Genomic DNA, 16309 nt, shown 5'->3' with positions numbered 1-16309 from the left:
CTTTACGTGGTCTCTGCATTTTTCTCAAAACAACATTTTTGGAGCTTTGTGTACTTTTCCTCGGGAGCTATAAGGCATAAGCAAACAAAAATTCTCACATCTCTTAACTAGTGGCATATACATAACTGGAACTAGAATCAGCAGTCTAGGTGCATTTCTGTTTTTTTTAGTGTAAAAAAAGAAACATTCATGAGTGACAATTTTCATACATCGACAAACGTAAAAAAAAAAAACGTAACAAATTTAGTTTTTGTTGTACGCTCACAATTTTAGTTCCACTTCTCTAAAACATTAGTTGCTACCTTTGTACAAAATCGCAATGATCTGCAGATAGGAGATCTGTAGAAAAACTAAAAAAAAGGACATTAAATACAATGTAAAACTAATTTTGAGCTCTAATGCATCCTGCTTCTATCTTTCAAATTCCTTTCAAATTTTATAGCTATAGCTTTTATTACCACTGCTGTACAGCCAAATTTTGAAACTCATTTGCGAGGTCTCACCCCACCATGTCCGTAGCAGACGACAAAACAGCGAGCGGAGTCGCTCAAGCTAAAACAAGCGGCGCTCTCAACCCCACCACCGGTCGCACTCGGCAGATGGCGCGAAACAACACGTTGCATTAGAGTTACTGTATATGCTACCTTTAGGTAGCAGAGTTGCGCATAGGTCCGCCATCTTGCCCGCCGTGGCATCCACGCTAAGCAGGAAAGCCACCTCTCTGGAATGTAGGAGCCGACGCGGCTGCTGTTGTTGCTGGTGTCCTCTCGGCCCAGCGGCTCCGTCTACTTTCTCGTTCGTTCATAACGCGTCGCTGGCGCAATGACTTTCGATTCTAAAAAAAAAAAGGAATGGAAAGCTCGGAGAAACAATAATTTGAGATGGAACAGGTGGAGATTAACACTATCGCAAGTAATATTTGTGTTTTAAATGGCAAACAGGAAAAGTGCGACGGTCACGATTCTGGACCAAATAAATTCAGCCTAATTATTCGTTTCACGTAGTTTTTGATGCAGCGCTTCAAAAGATTAAGTGAATAGCTCGAGAAAACAAGTGCTAAAATTATCACTGTGTTTTACAAATAGCGCAAGCTAACGAGAATTTCGCGTACGTCTAGGTAGATGTGGCAGATAATAAACACTCGGTCATGCTTCAACTTTTATGCCGCACAGTGCTCGGAATGAATCATGCTGTTTTGGTAGACCTGTAAGGTTCATATTCACACACATCACCTCCTTCACACAGTCACTCGCGCATATTTTTACCGTTTTGTCCCGCTCGATTTTTAGTCAACCTTTGACCAGTGAGAGAGAAGCGATATATATCCTGTTCGCTATCGCCGGCTTCTGATGTCTCATGCGCAGCAGCCACTTGAAACGGCGACGGACGACGGAAACAGACTTGTCACATGGAATTGAGAAGAAGGCCTTTCCGTGCTCTTGTCGGTTCGTGCAGTGGGGAGCGCAGCATCCTGTCATTGTCGCAACTTCGCAACACTGAGTCAGGGGGCTGTGCCGCGCAGACGTTCGCAAAAACGGATAGCAGAAGACACCACCACAACAACGACCAACAATCCGAACTCAGCTGGACCGTCTTGCGCTTCGCCAGACGGCTTGATTTGGCTTGATACAGCGGTGGTGGCGCGGCGATCGCCAGCACCCGCGCGGCCGTGAAGTTGGCTTTCCCTAAAACGGATGCTTTTTGAGCACGTGAGCGCGCTGGGCGAATGGTGGCGCGAGCGGCGAGTTCTATCAGAGGCGCAACTCTGCTACCTAAAGGTAGCATATACAGTAACTCTACGTTGCATCAATGTACTCTGGTGTCGTGTTCGTTTATCTACTCCAGTAGTGCTCAATGTATGATTATGTTTGTTTGTTGCGTGGTACTACGTGTTGTTTGATTGATTTTTCGTGGTTTTAGTGACTACGGGACATTCGAGAGAATTGTGAAATAGACTTTAATGTATGCTGATTTCTTTCGCAATGTGAGTTTGCTGAGGTAAGCTTTCCGAGATGTGTTTTCGGTATGTTTCGGAACACCTGTCTGAAGGCTTAAATGTATGGCAGAAACTGCCGTCTCGGCCGCAGTGATGGTTCTGTTTGTTTTGATTGCGATATGTCTTCTGAAGATCGAGACGCTGAGTTTTAGGAGAAAGAAAAAAAAGGAAAGAATGCGTACATTTATTGGGCCTTGTCTGCAGTAGCGCAAGAGTCCGCAAAAGCCGCAGACACGGCCCAAAATCTTGGATCGTGTTAATTTAAGCCTAAAATTCGATGTCATGTTCGAACAGGAATAATAAGAAAAGAAAAAAAATCATTGAAAACGATAAATTGCCCTGCTTGAATGCTTTTGCCACGCACGTTCATTGCGTTTACTGCCCGTCTATTTTTCACTTTTATCGTCCAGGCGGACGACATCAGTGTCAAGGTATTGCGTCTCGCTTAGCGAGGCGAATGTAGTTTGTTGTAGCGGTTTGCGTTTTCCTGACGGGGAGTGATTGTACCTTGCTGAAGCTATCGATAAACTATGGTTTGTATTATGGTGGCTCAGTCGCGACGCGCTGGAAAAACTTCAATTGATGGTTGTGTCCGTTTGTGGGAAAGTTTCATGTCGAACGCTTGCAGAAAGCGAGCGGACTTTTGCTACCGGCCGATGTATCGTAGTAGACGTTCAACAGACTTTCTTACATTATTTTTTCTTTGAGGTCTTGTAACTTAAAGGGTTTAAACGCACTTGAGATAAAGTGTCAAGGAAAATATATGTTAGCTGTACGATGTATTACCTTCCATAACCTGGTACTTAACATTATCAGTCACCAATGTGAAAAGGAGTATGAGCATTGCTTCCTGCTGCTGCATGTCGTTGCCAAACGTTGTCTTAATATTGCCCAGTATTTCGGCATGGCAGAGCCGTTTTAGGTCAGTGTGAACCATGACCGTTTTTTTTTATCATGACACAATTAACCTGACCATAATTACACCACTGAATCTGCATGGAATACAAAAGTCGACTTCTGTTTAATCAGCTGTGCCTAGCTGGCTGGCTTATTATATCTTATTGTTGAAAAATGGTTAGCATTTTAGCCTTTTAACAGAATAATTCAATCTGCCATTCATGGTCAGTATGTTAACAGCAAGATTATTCAACAGAAGGGTATTGATATCAAGTGTTAGGCAAATGTTAGAGGCTCATGAACTTAGATTTATGTGCACGTTGATGAACCCCAGGTGATCGAAATTTTCGGAGCCCACCACTGTGGCATCCCTCATAACCATATCGTGGTTTTTGGCCGTTTAACCCCAGATATTATTGTTATTATTATTATGATGTCAAGTGTTAAAGTCTGTGCCACAAATGCCCGAAGCCCTGCTAGTGGAATGTGCATTGTGCAGTGAAAAGTCATGCAAAAAGTGCTACAATATAAATCGTCAGGAAAACCTTGAAAAGTGTAGAGTTATAGGGCAGCAGCTAGAAGCATGAGTGGAGCCTTTTCATACACCAAGCTTTGCAAGTACATTGCCTTTTTTCATGATGGCTTGCACAGTGCAGTATTCCAGAAACCATTGACAGTATGCTTAATTATGGTAGACTTCAGAGAGCTTATATGTAAAGGTATTGCTGGACTTTTGCTGGTAGAAATGTAATTCCCCTACAGGGATATTGGTGACTACCTGTTTTAAGATTTTGTGTGCTGGGCCTATATTTGAGTGCACCATTGTGGGATATTTCGAGTAATTGAAAGCTTAATTCACTGCAAATTGCACAGCTCAGTGATGGAAGTGCTGCTCCAATTCCTCCAAACTGCTCCGAAAGAGAAGTGCTGCTCTAAAGTGTAATATTTGTTAGTAACTACTCCGAACCTGCTCCGAAATGGCATTGGGGAAACTAAAAACAATTAACTTTAAGAGACCGACAACTGGCCAGAATGTGGGATTAGATCCTGGTAGAAATGAAAAGACCATGAAATATAATGACAGATTCCAGCATCCTTTTCACGTTTTGAGTAGGGCATATTTTTTTAAATCGTGTTCAAAAGTAACAAAAAACCGGTATGTCACGCAGCCTAGTGTAAGAGCCCTTGAAGCTGGATTATGGAGTCGATCACTTTGATGTATGTACTCATGTAGTCTGATGCTGTCATGCGTGCCATAATTATCCCTCAAAGGTAGAGTATGTATATTATTATCTATCCCCGCTCTATTCTGTGCTGCTTACAAGGTAAAAGGAGTTGCACGGTGAGAAGCGACGCTGCCTTCGCGGCACCCTGTGAATCACGTCGAGCCGCGGTGCATGCGCGCCGAGTTCACGCATGCACAGTAAACCTCCGTGCTCGAACACGAACCATTCTCGTGCTCATTGTTTGCAGCATGTGTAGTCACATGTGTATACAATTTCATATTCGCCAGAGAGAAAAATTCTGGTTACAAATGTTTCACGGCGTTTTCCACGTTACCATTCCGTGATTAGACACTAACCGGTAAGCTTTCCGTTGCGCTAAAAAAAATAGGTGCCATAAAAATTGGTACTGGCACTATATACGTCTTATTTAGCTATGTATTTGTACCTGGACAAGCAGACTATTTTGGTGAAATGTGTGTGAGATTAGTTTGATGTCATACTGATTACTAACTTCTGCTGTGACGACTTAGATGTGGGACTGATTACATTTAGCATTTTATCAGCTTACACTTCATTTATGCCGTAAGAACTGGCATTTTAAGCGTGTAGCTCATTTAGCTGTTTTTTTTTAAATTTTCGATGCTGGCTATATTGGTAAAATATGAAAATAACATATTGCTTTGATCTCATACCAATTATAAACTGCTGCTTTGGCAGTAGTTACATGTGATTGTGGCTACTTTTATAATTTGATGCTCAGCTTTATCACTTTTATATCATTTCTGCCACAAGTACTGGCATTTTAAATATATGTAGCTCCTCTTACTTAGTGTTCACTGACCATCCATCTGCTTAATTATTTGTTTCTTGCGATTTGCAGTGGTTATTGTATGTGCGGTATGTTTAATAATAAATAATATATTCATGAGATGCTTAAATGATGCTTTAGACTCCAGGAGTCAAGAATATTTTGCCATCTGCTCCAACACTAGCATTTTTTATGCTCGGGAGGCACTTGATGCTGCTCCAAAGCACCATTTTTTCTGCTCCAGAGTCTGCTTCAAAAAGCAAAATGTCGCTTCCATCACTGAAACAGGTTCTTGCGGATGCCGACATGATCAGATGCGGGTGCTGACGTCACAAGCAATGCATGGGAAACCGAAAGGCCTGGAAAGGAGCACGGGATTGCTTTTCAATTTTGTGGCACACCCGCGCCTTGTAGTGCTGCCGCGTTTGGCATTGTTGTTTGTGATAGCATTCTGAACTCGACGCTCGTGTTTACTTGAAATGTTAAAAAAAATATTGGAGGTGGTGGTTAAGGGGCCCTTTAATGCTTCTGTCTGTGTGGTTTCATTCATAAATGTAATATCATGACATTTTTGTTACTTCGATTTTATGTAGAGTCCTCCTTTTCTAGTATTCGTTGATTCTGTACTTTTAAGAAACTTTCAGTCTTTTTCTTTTTTTTCTTTGCTGTGGAGGATAGTGCTTGCGACAAGTAACTGTTAAGTGTGCAAAGGTAGCTGTACTTGCAGCTTCCACTGTCATTTATCTTTTAATAGGGACAAAAAAAATACTGTTGATTGATTACCCTGATCCAGTAATCAAAATTTGCCCTCTAATATTGGTGCCAATACGGAACTAGCAACATTGGTGTGTAATTCAAGCAAGAAGGAAGTTCAGAGAAAGATGGAGGCTGGAAACAATGAGAAATCGTTGAGCAGGAAATGTCGCTGGGGCCGACATTTTGACAAGGGGTCTTCGTCATGGCAGCAACTGCCTTCCGTAGAAATGTTTGTGTGCCTTGCTCACTCCCCCAACATCAGGGGTGGAGGAGGAGGAGAGTTAGGTCTTCATCCCGCCAAGGGGGTCTAGTGGTTATGGTGCTCGACTGCTGACCCGAAGATTGTGGGATAAAATCCCAGCCGCTTTTCAATGGAGGCGAAATGCTAGAGGCCCATGTACTTATATTTAGGTGCACATTAAAGAATCCCGGATGGTCGAAATTTCTGGAGCCCACCAATATGGCGCGCCTCATAATCATATCATGGTTTTGGCACGTAAAAGCCTTGAAATTATAATTAAACTGTCCTTAGTTTGCTGGTTAAGCTCGTGTGTATTCACTGTTTAGCATAATGTCTGTGGTTTGATTGCTGGCCATAGTAGGTGCATTGTAGTGGGGATGAAATGCAAGAAAAAGAGATAACTTTTAGAGGTTTAGGTGCACAATAAGGAGCCCCAGCTGATCAGAATTAATCTGGAGTCCCCCATGCCCTCCTCCTCCACCTACGGTGCCCCTTATCCCAGTGTTCCTTTGGTATGTTAAAGACTCATAAATAAAGTTTGTGCGTCTATATGTCAGACAGTGTGGTCTGATCACGTTCCTGTGCCCTGTCTATAGATATTTCGATATACCCGAGGTGAAATGTCATTCTGTACTTGTTTCATTTCTCTAGGTCGGTGCTTGTCTAAACAGGAATACCGTCTGACCCACCAAATGTGTAGGAAATATTTTGTTGTCTTTATTAGAATCTTCATTTAAATACCTACAAATTTTGCAGACATGACATGTGAAGAAAGAGAAGCCAGTAGTATTTAGTTGGCCTCTCTCTGCTTAATATTGGCAAAGGTTGACTAACAGAAATAGGTTCTCAGAATTTGTTTCAAGAGGGCATACCTTGCGAATTCACCAGCTACAAAGAGTGAATTGGAGTATGTGCCATGAACTATTAAGAGCTATTAAGTGGAGTTTTGTTGGTGAGCCAATCGCCCATTTTTACATACTGATCAGTGCTATCTACCAAAGGGGAGTTACGGAATTTCTGTATAGTCTTAAAAAAAAAAAAACACGACTGACCAATCCTGGTGATTGGCCACAGGAGAAGCACTGTTTGGATTGTTAATGAAATACAAAATGAAAAAGATGTAGACTTGTCACCAGCCTAGAAAGATTAACATGGGGGAAGTATTTTATTTTGGTGAATCTAAGGCACACATTGCTGATGCATAAGTAACTAAAGGATTTGTTAGTTGTGTTTTTTACATTTCATAAAAAAAGTGCTGATGGCTAGTGTGCACTAGTCTTCCTTTTTTCCTTCGTTTTCATTTGCACAACAGGTTATTTTTTTTTGAACAGATTTTACATTGGCTGAATGTTGGGGTTAACAATAACTGATACTGGTGTTTTCAGGAACTCAACCCACCAGCATCATGGTTGACAAGTAGCACCTAGGCTCATTTCATCTCCGTCATCATGCTGCAAAGTTGGAACAGCACCACGTTGCATCAATGGCGCTAAACGGTGAGCTGCGCTTTATGCGCAAAACAACGAAAACGTTTACATTTGAGGGGGCTGCTCTCCAAAGTCAGGGTGTTACGTTATTTAAGGTTACTTATAATTTGTTTCCCTAAGAAGAAAAAAAAAAAAGGACTGCGGCTTCATGTCTCACCTAATTCCTTTCATGCATGTTTCAGCCTACAGTTTGTTCAAATATATTTAGTCATATTTGTACATGTAACGGTCTCGAGAACAGCAGTGCAAAGTTCAAGTCAGTGTAAGGTACTACATCCGTCTTTCATCTTAGTTCATGAATATTACCAACTTATTGACTGTGCAAATTATGACATCCTTTATTAATCCCATAATAAAGGATAGGCAACTGCTGTGTAATAATAAATATGCATTATTCTGCTGGCACATTAGGCATGCCCACATGGCAGTGAGATAGCCACTGCTGCTAGCATATTTTTCCAAATAGTATACGCAGAATGATAGAAAGAAAGAGACTAACAACATGCTAGATTTCTGGTGAAATGCATTTAAAGGGACCGACAACTGCCCAGAAGATGAAATGAGATGACTGCACTGATGGAAAGATTGTCTGTCGCATTGACTCAAACCAACGCTGTTTATCTCGGGAGAGGTGGATTTATATTTTTATTTCTTCATTGAAAGTCGCGAAAAATGACCTTTGGCGCCTCTGGTGGCAAAATCATAAACGGTCCGATGAAGCCGGTCACGTGACCATTGATTGGTGTATGCGTTCGATGACTTTTCTGTTAGTACTGAAGTATTGTTCGTTTCTTTATATTAAAAGATATTACTCCATAAAAATGTAGTTATAGGCCTGCGTTAGTTGTATGCAACAAAGAGACGCTGCCTTCGCTTGGCGTAATGATCCCATGCCGGGACAAGCCATCCATGTCATAGGCGCAGGCAACCTTGGGCGCAGGCGCACACAACGCCGTACAAATACCGAGAAGGTGTATAAAGCCACATCATCTCATTGTAACAGCTTGCTATTTTGAAAAATGGTTTGAAAGCTCAAAATAAAGGTGGTTAAGCATAGCTACAGTAACTCCTGCGAAAGCAGAACGACAGCTTTCACAAGGGCTAGCATCATCGCTATCAATTCTCAGCATTGCTGGAGCAAGCCTTAATGCGTGTTTGGAGCCTTTCAGATCGAAAAATACTACTTATAAAATAACTACGTGCTTTTAGGATAAACCACTGCAGCTACAAACGCTACGAAGGGTAAGCTTCCTGTCGCACCGTAAAAAACTGGGTCGAGAAAAATCAGTTGTCGGTCCCTTTAACAGTAATAGAAAATTTGCATTTAGTTGAAGGCTGCTTTCCAATATAGCGTGTAATAATGCCACACACTGCATAAAAGCAGTGTATTGTCATCATATGATTTCATTGACATTATTATTCACTTTCATTGGTAAACCAGAAAATGTGCATGAATGCATGAGTTGAATGAATAGAATACATTACGATTTGCAGCTTACTTATAGCCATGAAACACATCATGTAGGTGCATGCCAGGGCCATAGCCTTGTGAAAAGAATGGGTTACACAGCTAAGTTTATTCCCACCTCTCAAGCCATTCTGAGGGTGCCGATTTTCCTCATAGAATCTAGTGTTTTGTACAATTCACAGGTGAATATGAATGAAAGGTAATTGAAAATGTTGAATACATTGGGGAAACTGAGGGTACATAATGTAATTAATGCAAGGTGGCTTTTTCCTTCATCTCTGGCACACTTTCTGTGCCTTTATCTCTTGCAAAATGTTCTTCACTGGCTAAGTTTGAGATGCTCAGTTTTAAAATGTGTATGGTATTGATTTGAGTGATTTGTAATTGAGATTCCATTGCAAACAGCCAGTGCAGAAACACCATTAGGAAGGCTGAAAAGAGATGTAGGTTCAGGACAGTCAAGTAGTCATCGTAAAGTGTATTCGTGGGCTAGTTGGTTGGTCATTATAGCGTATGGCAGTGCACACTGTGTGAAAGGACAAATACGAAACAAAAGGACAAGACAGGCACTGACAACTCAGCGCCTGTGTTGTCCTTTTGTTTCGTGTTTGTCCTTTCACCTGGTGTGCGCTGCCATATGCTATAAGTAGTCATCATTTGAATCGTCTATGCATATGTACATCATAGGGCTTGAAACGTTGAAACGATCTTGCATCAACGAAAAAGAAGCACCAAAACAAGATTTGTTCCAACTTCTTCTGTTTTTTTTTTTGGTTTTTAATAGCTTTCACCTTTTCCTCCCTTGACCCTTTTCGAACAGAAGATGAGCTGAAGTCGTCAAGTATTTTTTGTTTTTAGTGCTCACTGGACTGAAGATCAGTTTAACCTTCTGGGCTTCATCACACTTTTTTTACACAGTAAGAAAGGCCCACCTTTCTTGCTGTGTAAAAAAAAAAAAGTTTAGCTTTCTGACGTAAATTTCTTGCAAGGGCTCGCATTATATGATATATGGAACCATTAAAAAATTATATACGTTGTAACAAGACCGCACATAATTACGTAACAAGACCGCACATAATAAACAGACGACGCTCTTCATGTCGCCATTTCTAACTTCTTCTTTATTCTCCCCCAGTCCCCCTGGCCTGAATTCTGTCGTCTTCTTCCTCAACTGCTTGAGCTTGCTTCACTCCCCCCACCCTTGTTTTCATCCCTCCTGGGATGATATTTGAAAACATTAGCTATGGACGCCGATTCGACGGTTTCATTGGGACCTATATACCAGATCGTCTTTAAATGTCCCTGCTGGCTTGCTGTCTTGACAACAGAAAATGGCCCTGTGTGATTCGCACCCGAGTTCGGCAATCCTTTTCTCACCAGTACGAAGTCTCCCACCTCTATTCCTGGGTCCATTGCATTCTGTTTTTTGTCGAAGTTCCTTTTCATCCTCTCCCGGTACTTCACTTCGCTCTCTTCAGTTCTTCTCTCTTCTGTCAGGCGGATCATCGCTTCAACTCCTAAGGTCGTGTCAGCTGGCAAATACGTTGGTTTTCCCGTAGCAGCAAACAGCGGTGTGCATCCGAGAGCTGTTGTATAGGACCGGTTATGATGCGCTACTGCAGCTTCAAGGCAGCATTTCCATCCACCTGGGAAGTCCGGATACATACTTAGGTACTGTTTGATATCTCGAATAGCTCGCTCCGCTAGCCCATTAGCTGCTGGATGATACGGCGCAGTAAACCTGAGCGTAACTCCTCGCCGCTTTGCCCATTCATTGAGTTGGTGACTCCGGAAGGCTGGTCCATTGTCTGTTACCAATACCTTCACGTTTTCAAACATCTTGCGGTTTAGAAAGGAGATCACACTGTTGGTGTCCTGCTTTCCAGCTTTTGCTGCCACCATCCTTGTGCACTCATCGACGCACAACAGGAAGGCTCGAGTTTTTTTTCACACTCTCAGATTTTTTTCGAAGTTCGGCGAAGTCCATGTGAATCACCTCAAACGGTGTAGTAGAGTGCCTTGGTAATACCATCTGTTGAGTCGGCTGTTTAAACTTTACTTTGTTGATCTGGCATTCGTGACATGATTGCACATATCTTTTTGTGTCTTCTTTCATGCCGGGCCATGTGAACCGTTTGGTCAGCTTCATGTAGGTCCGCCAGAAACCATCGTGACCCCCTGAATGACAACTTGTGTGATAAAGGTCCAGAATTTTCGGAATTAGTGTAGGAGGCACTGCGATTCTTCCGGTTTGTGTGAGTTGTAAAGCCTCAGTCCGTTCCCAAAGTTTGGCTGCACTTATTGTTTGCCATTGTACATCAACAAGCCTGATGACCCCCAGCCTGGACATTGCATCGGCGTCTTTCATTGAAGCTCCCGGGCGATGGTTCACCTCAAAGTCGAACTGTTGTAGCTCGCTTACCCACCGTGCGACTTTTCCTTTGAGCTCTGCCATTTTCAAAAGGTGGGTAAGTGCCTCGTGGTCAGTGTATAACTTGAATTTTCGACTTTCCAAGTAAGAGCGGAAGTACCGAACAGCCTTTAGAACGGCCAGTGCTTCTTTCTCCGTTGTTGTGTAGTTCACTTCCGCTTTGTTAAAAGTGTAGCTGTGGTAGCCAATCACGCGGAGTTGACGATTACTTGGCTGGCGTTCATCTCGCTGGTAAAGTATTGCTCCCGTTCCGTAATGTGATGCATCCGTGTTGAGCTCGAACGGAAGATCAAAGTCTGGTAGTGTGAGGACTGGATCAGACGATATAACTCGTACCAGCTCTTTGTAGGCCGTTTCGCAGTCATCTGTCCAACAGAATGGTACATCTTTTTGCATCAGTCTTGTCAAACACCTCGTTTTAAGGGCATAATCTTGGATAAATGCCCTAAAATGACCGGCTAGCCCCAAAAACACACGCAATGAGTGGACATCAAAGGGCTTCGCCAGTTTTGCGATCCGTGCCACTGATTCCTCCTTGGTGTTTTTCGTAGCGCCGTCCAGCACTCGACCCAAAAAAGTCACCTTGGTTTTAAAAAATTCGCTCTTCTTAAAGTTGACTTTGAGGTCGGCTTCTGACAAAGCTGTGAGGACCTGTGCCACATGCTGTTGATGGAGAACTTCGCTTTTAGAATAAACGATGATATCATCCACGTAGACATTGCAAAAGCTTCCAATGAAAGGGTGTAGAACCGTATTCATCATTTTCTGGAACCAGCTAGGCGAGTTCTTCCATCCGAAAGGCAGCCGGTTGTACTCATAAATGTCGAATGGCGTTATAAAAGCGGTGTACTGCTTGGTATCCTCTTGAAGAGGTACTTGCCAGAAGCCTTTACAGAGGTCTATCCTGGAAAACCAGGAACATCCGCCTGTCTCGTCTATAATTCCATCTATTCTGGGCATAGGAAAGGGAATAAGATGCGTCTGGCTGTTAATGGCTCTGTAATCCGTGCAAAGTCGAAGGCTCCCATCCTCCTTGGGCGCTATAGTTATCGGCGATGCATATGGTGATACGGACTGACGGATAATGCCTGCATCTAGCATCTTCCCAAGCTCTTCCTTCAGCCATGCTTTCTTTTCCCTGGTGAGGTTGTATGGTTTCCTCCGTACAATCGTTGTGTCATGCAGTTTGAATGGAACTTCAAACTTTGTTGTACCTGGAGGATAGCCTCCTCTGCAGAATAATTCTGGATATATTGTAGGGATGTCATCGGATTTTGTCACAATGCGAATTTTGTCTCTCTGTCTCACTGGTTGCACATCTTGGCTCACTGACACAGTGTCATCCCAGTGAATGTTAAGCTTCAGCAATTTCATGTCTGGACGAGAGAGTAGAAAGTCATACTCGATGCCTTCTATCACCACTGCCAGTATTTCTACAGATTGTGACTGGTATTTCAGACGTATCCTTACCCATTCGCAGTGTTCTTTTCACGGCCGTCATAGCCCCGTACAATGACAGTTCTGCCTCTGAATATGTCCTCGGGTTTTGCTTTGCTTCTTTTCATAACTGAAACTGAAGCTCCGCTGTCTACAAGTGCTCGCATAGCTCGACCGTTCACTTCAAGTTGTATGTGCAGTAAACTCGATGACACAAGTTGGACGGTCTCATGCGTTGTATGTATGAGTTTAGAATTATTTTGCTCTCCAACGTTGCATTCATCTTTCGAGGTCCTATTCTTCTGTACGAGAGAGGCGCTTCCACTAAAGTCAGAGGTGACGCCTCTAAACTCCGACGGGTACTTTTCACCCAAGTGGCTAACGCTTGTCGTCTCTGAAATATTTTGTTTACTTTGGAAGCCTCTTTCAGCCCAGGGACGCGATAATAGCTTGAGTAGTTGGAGAAGCGCTTCGGGCGTTTTCGGACAGTGTATTAAAACCTGTCGTTGCAAATCTATAGGTAAGCCGTGAATGATAAGTGCAATAAGTGACGATGTTGACAATCCAGGTTCAGCTATGCGAAGAAGTCGCTGTTTTTCAAGAAAATACTCGAGTGGCATTCCGGACTCAAAACGGCAGAATATGCCTCATGCCACCGCTCAAAGGGATTCCTGTTGAAAGTTGCAAGGAAACTTTCTTTCCATTTACACCAAGGTTCAGGCTCCTGTTTGCAAAATCTCCACTCGTGCCACTTTCTCGGTATCCCGTGAAGGAACTGTCGCATATTCATCACCAAGTCTTCATCAGACAGCCATCCATTGCTCCTGGCAGCTTGTTCATAGAAAGCTATCCACGCTTCTGGATTGTCGGACGCGTCGTCGAATATGTCTGGCTGGATTAGTCGCGATGATAGCTTTGCCCGCTTCGTCAAGTCTGCGACGAGAGTCTCAATGACAACGTTTTGCTGCACAATTTTCTGCTGTTGACATGCAATGGCTCTCCGTACTGTCGTTAACTCGTCATACGGCGCTGGACAGGTCGTGAAATTCCTCTCTAGTGGTGTTAGCACCAGCTCGTTGAACCTTCTTAGAGGAATGTTGACTTTCACGAAATCTCGCTTCAAAAGTTCCTCTGAAGACAGGGAGGCTTCGGTCAAAATGAGGTTTAGAAGCTCACCTGTAGTCACATATTCGGGAAGCTCCACGGCCACGTCGTCCTCGACTTGATATTTCTTGAATACCGCAGAGTCGCTGCGGTTGTCCACAAAGAAAGTCACCCACATGATGTCTCCTGTCGTCGGCTGCGCCAAATTATGTAACAAGACCGCACATAATTACGTAACAAGACCGCACATAATAAACAGACGACGCTCTTCATGTCGCCATTTCTAACTTCTTCTTTATTCTCCCCCAGTCCCCCTGGCCTGAATTCTGTCGTCTTCTTCCTCAACTGCTTGAGCTTGCTTTTGTTTTCACCATCTTTGAAGGATTCAAGATTCATATGCATGCTTAGCCCACTTAAAGATTAGTTGACTGTGCTGTGTATATGCCTCATTTCAGTGTTGCTGCTAGTGCCATTTCTGTAGTTTTGTCTTCCATGGATGCACAACAAATTAGTAGTGAACTAGTATGGAGCTAGTGTGAGCCAGTGAATGTGTTGGGGGGCAGAATTTGCAGGAGAGCTTAGGCTCTTCCTCATGGCAAACACACCAGCTCACATCTAGGGCTGGGGCTTCTGTTAAGGCTGCACTGCATACTCCCATTTTCTGTAAGTGGAGAGGGATAGTTCTGTTTGTCCGTCAAGTTTCACAGTGCCAGAAGTCGTTGAGACTGTCTGTATATGCATGCATACTATTTCAGTAACATTAAAGGATAGTGTTGGAGGCTCAACAGTTGTCAAACCGGCATAGGTCGGCACTGCAAGAGAATACTCACTCACACTCACTCACCCCAATATTTTCAGCCTTCGCACTCACTCACGTTCATACTCACGCCTACTCACACTCATAGGCTCTCACTCACGTTCATACTCACGCCTACTCACACTCATAGACACTCACTCACGTTCATACTCACGCTTACTCACACTCATAGGCTCTCACTCACGTTCATACTCACGCCCACTCACACTCATAAGCGTTCACTCACGCCCATACACACGCCGACTCACACTCAGACACTCACTCACGTTCATACTCACGCCTACTCACACTCATAGGCACTCACTCACGTTCATACTCACGCCCACTCACACTCATAGGCACTCACTCACGTTCACACTCACGCCCACTCACACTTATAAGCATTCACTCACGTTCATACTCACGCCGACTCGCACTCATAGACACTCACTCACGTTCATACTCACACCTACTCACACTCATAAGCATTCACTCACGTTCATACTGACACCTACTCGCACTCATAGGCATTCGCTCACGTTCATACTCACACTCATAGACACTCACGTTCATACTCACGCCTACTCACACTCATAGGCACTCACTCACGTTCATACTCACGCCTACTCACACTCATAGACACACCCATTCACGTTCATACTCACGCCTACTCGCACTCATAGGCACTCACGTTCATACTCACGCCTACTCACACTCATGAGTGCTCACTCACGTTCACACGTCCACTCACACTCATGAGTACTCACTCATACTCACACTCACAACGTTCAAATGAGTGTGAGTGAGTGAGTGCACTCATGAGTGAGTGTGCCGAGCTATGGTCGTTGATCTTTTTTGTAGTCGTTGAGTGAGACCGTTTGGGACGAACTGGTGACGTTGAGTCCCAGCGAGCCTGGCAGTTCTCAATATTGTTAGGGTGGAGTCCGCGTGCGTTCACTTGGAGAAAAATCTGATGTTTCTAAGTCCACGTGAATCCGGCTGAGGAAACCTCTCTTTAGCCTGAATGTAAGTGAGCTTGGCTGAATAGTGTTTTAGCGAGTTTGAGACCAAGTGAGCCCATAAGAAGCAGCATATTTTTTGAGTGAACGAGTGAGTATGTGCCATAAACTTTGCCGACCCCTGACACACATTCCTTTGTGCTTTTAACTTACCTTCATACTAACCTCAACTCTCACTCCTGAGTACTTACATTCAAAGTCATGCCGACTACCACTCAAAGGCACACACCATGGTTCCTCAATCACTCAGTTTTATTTACCTACCCACACTAACCGATACGTCCATAATAAGGTCTACTCCCACTAATGGCGCTAACTCATGTTGATACAGTCATACTCAATTACAGTCATACTCACAGTCATACATTCGCACTTATAGACGTCAGACTCTGCCCAGGCGGCGCTGCGAAAAACACCGCCACCAGCGCCCTCATCGTAGCCCTCGCCCTAATTGGGTAGTGCAAAGAGAGCCGCCCGCAAGCGAATGTGCATAGGCCGCAATATAACCCTCCTCTTTCGTTGGTGTCGAAGCGCGGTGTCCTGAAAATCAAGGACCTGGAAAGCTTCTTCCGCCAATCCACGCTTCAGAAACAAAGGAAGCTGATCAAAGCGAACTGCGAGTACGATGCAAAATAAGTTTTAG

General features: G+C 43.6%; 1 protein-coding gene across 3 annotated transcripts in view; it reads left to right on the top strand.

Annotated features, from left to right (window-relative positions):
• Window positions 1–1838: 1838 nt before the first annotated feature.
• Window positions 1839–16309, top strand: part of LOC119397769 (protein spitz) — a 143422-nt gene continuing 128951 nt past the window's right edge. The window contains exons 1-3 of one of the 3 annotated variants that reach the window (XM_037665172.2): window positions 1865–1998; window positions 6576–6620; window positions 7310–7420. In XM_037665172.2, the coding sequence (XP_037521100.1) occupies window positions 7408–7420 (13 nt within the window). In that variant the 5' untranslated portion in view covers window positions 1865–1998; window positions 6576–6620; window positions 7310–7407. Of the gene's footprint in view, window positions 1999–6575; window positions 6621–7309; window positions 7421–16309 lie in introns of all 3 variants that reach the window. The other 2 variants (XM_037665169.1, XM_037665176.2) reach the window with 2 other exon arrangements.

This window comes from Rhipicephalus sanguineus, chromosome 1 (assembly GCF_013339695.2).
Source record: "Rhipicephalus sanguineus isolate Rsan-2018 chromosome 1, BIME_Rsan_1.4, whole genome shotgun sequence".
In the NCBI taxonomy this organism is placed as follows: domain Eukaryota; kingdom Metazoa; phylum Arthropoda; class Arachnida; order Ixodida; family Ixodidae; genus Rhipicephalus; species Rhipicephalus sanguineus.
Note: the sequence above shows the minus strand (reverse complement) of the source record. Positions and strands in the feature narration are given on the sequence as shown.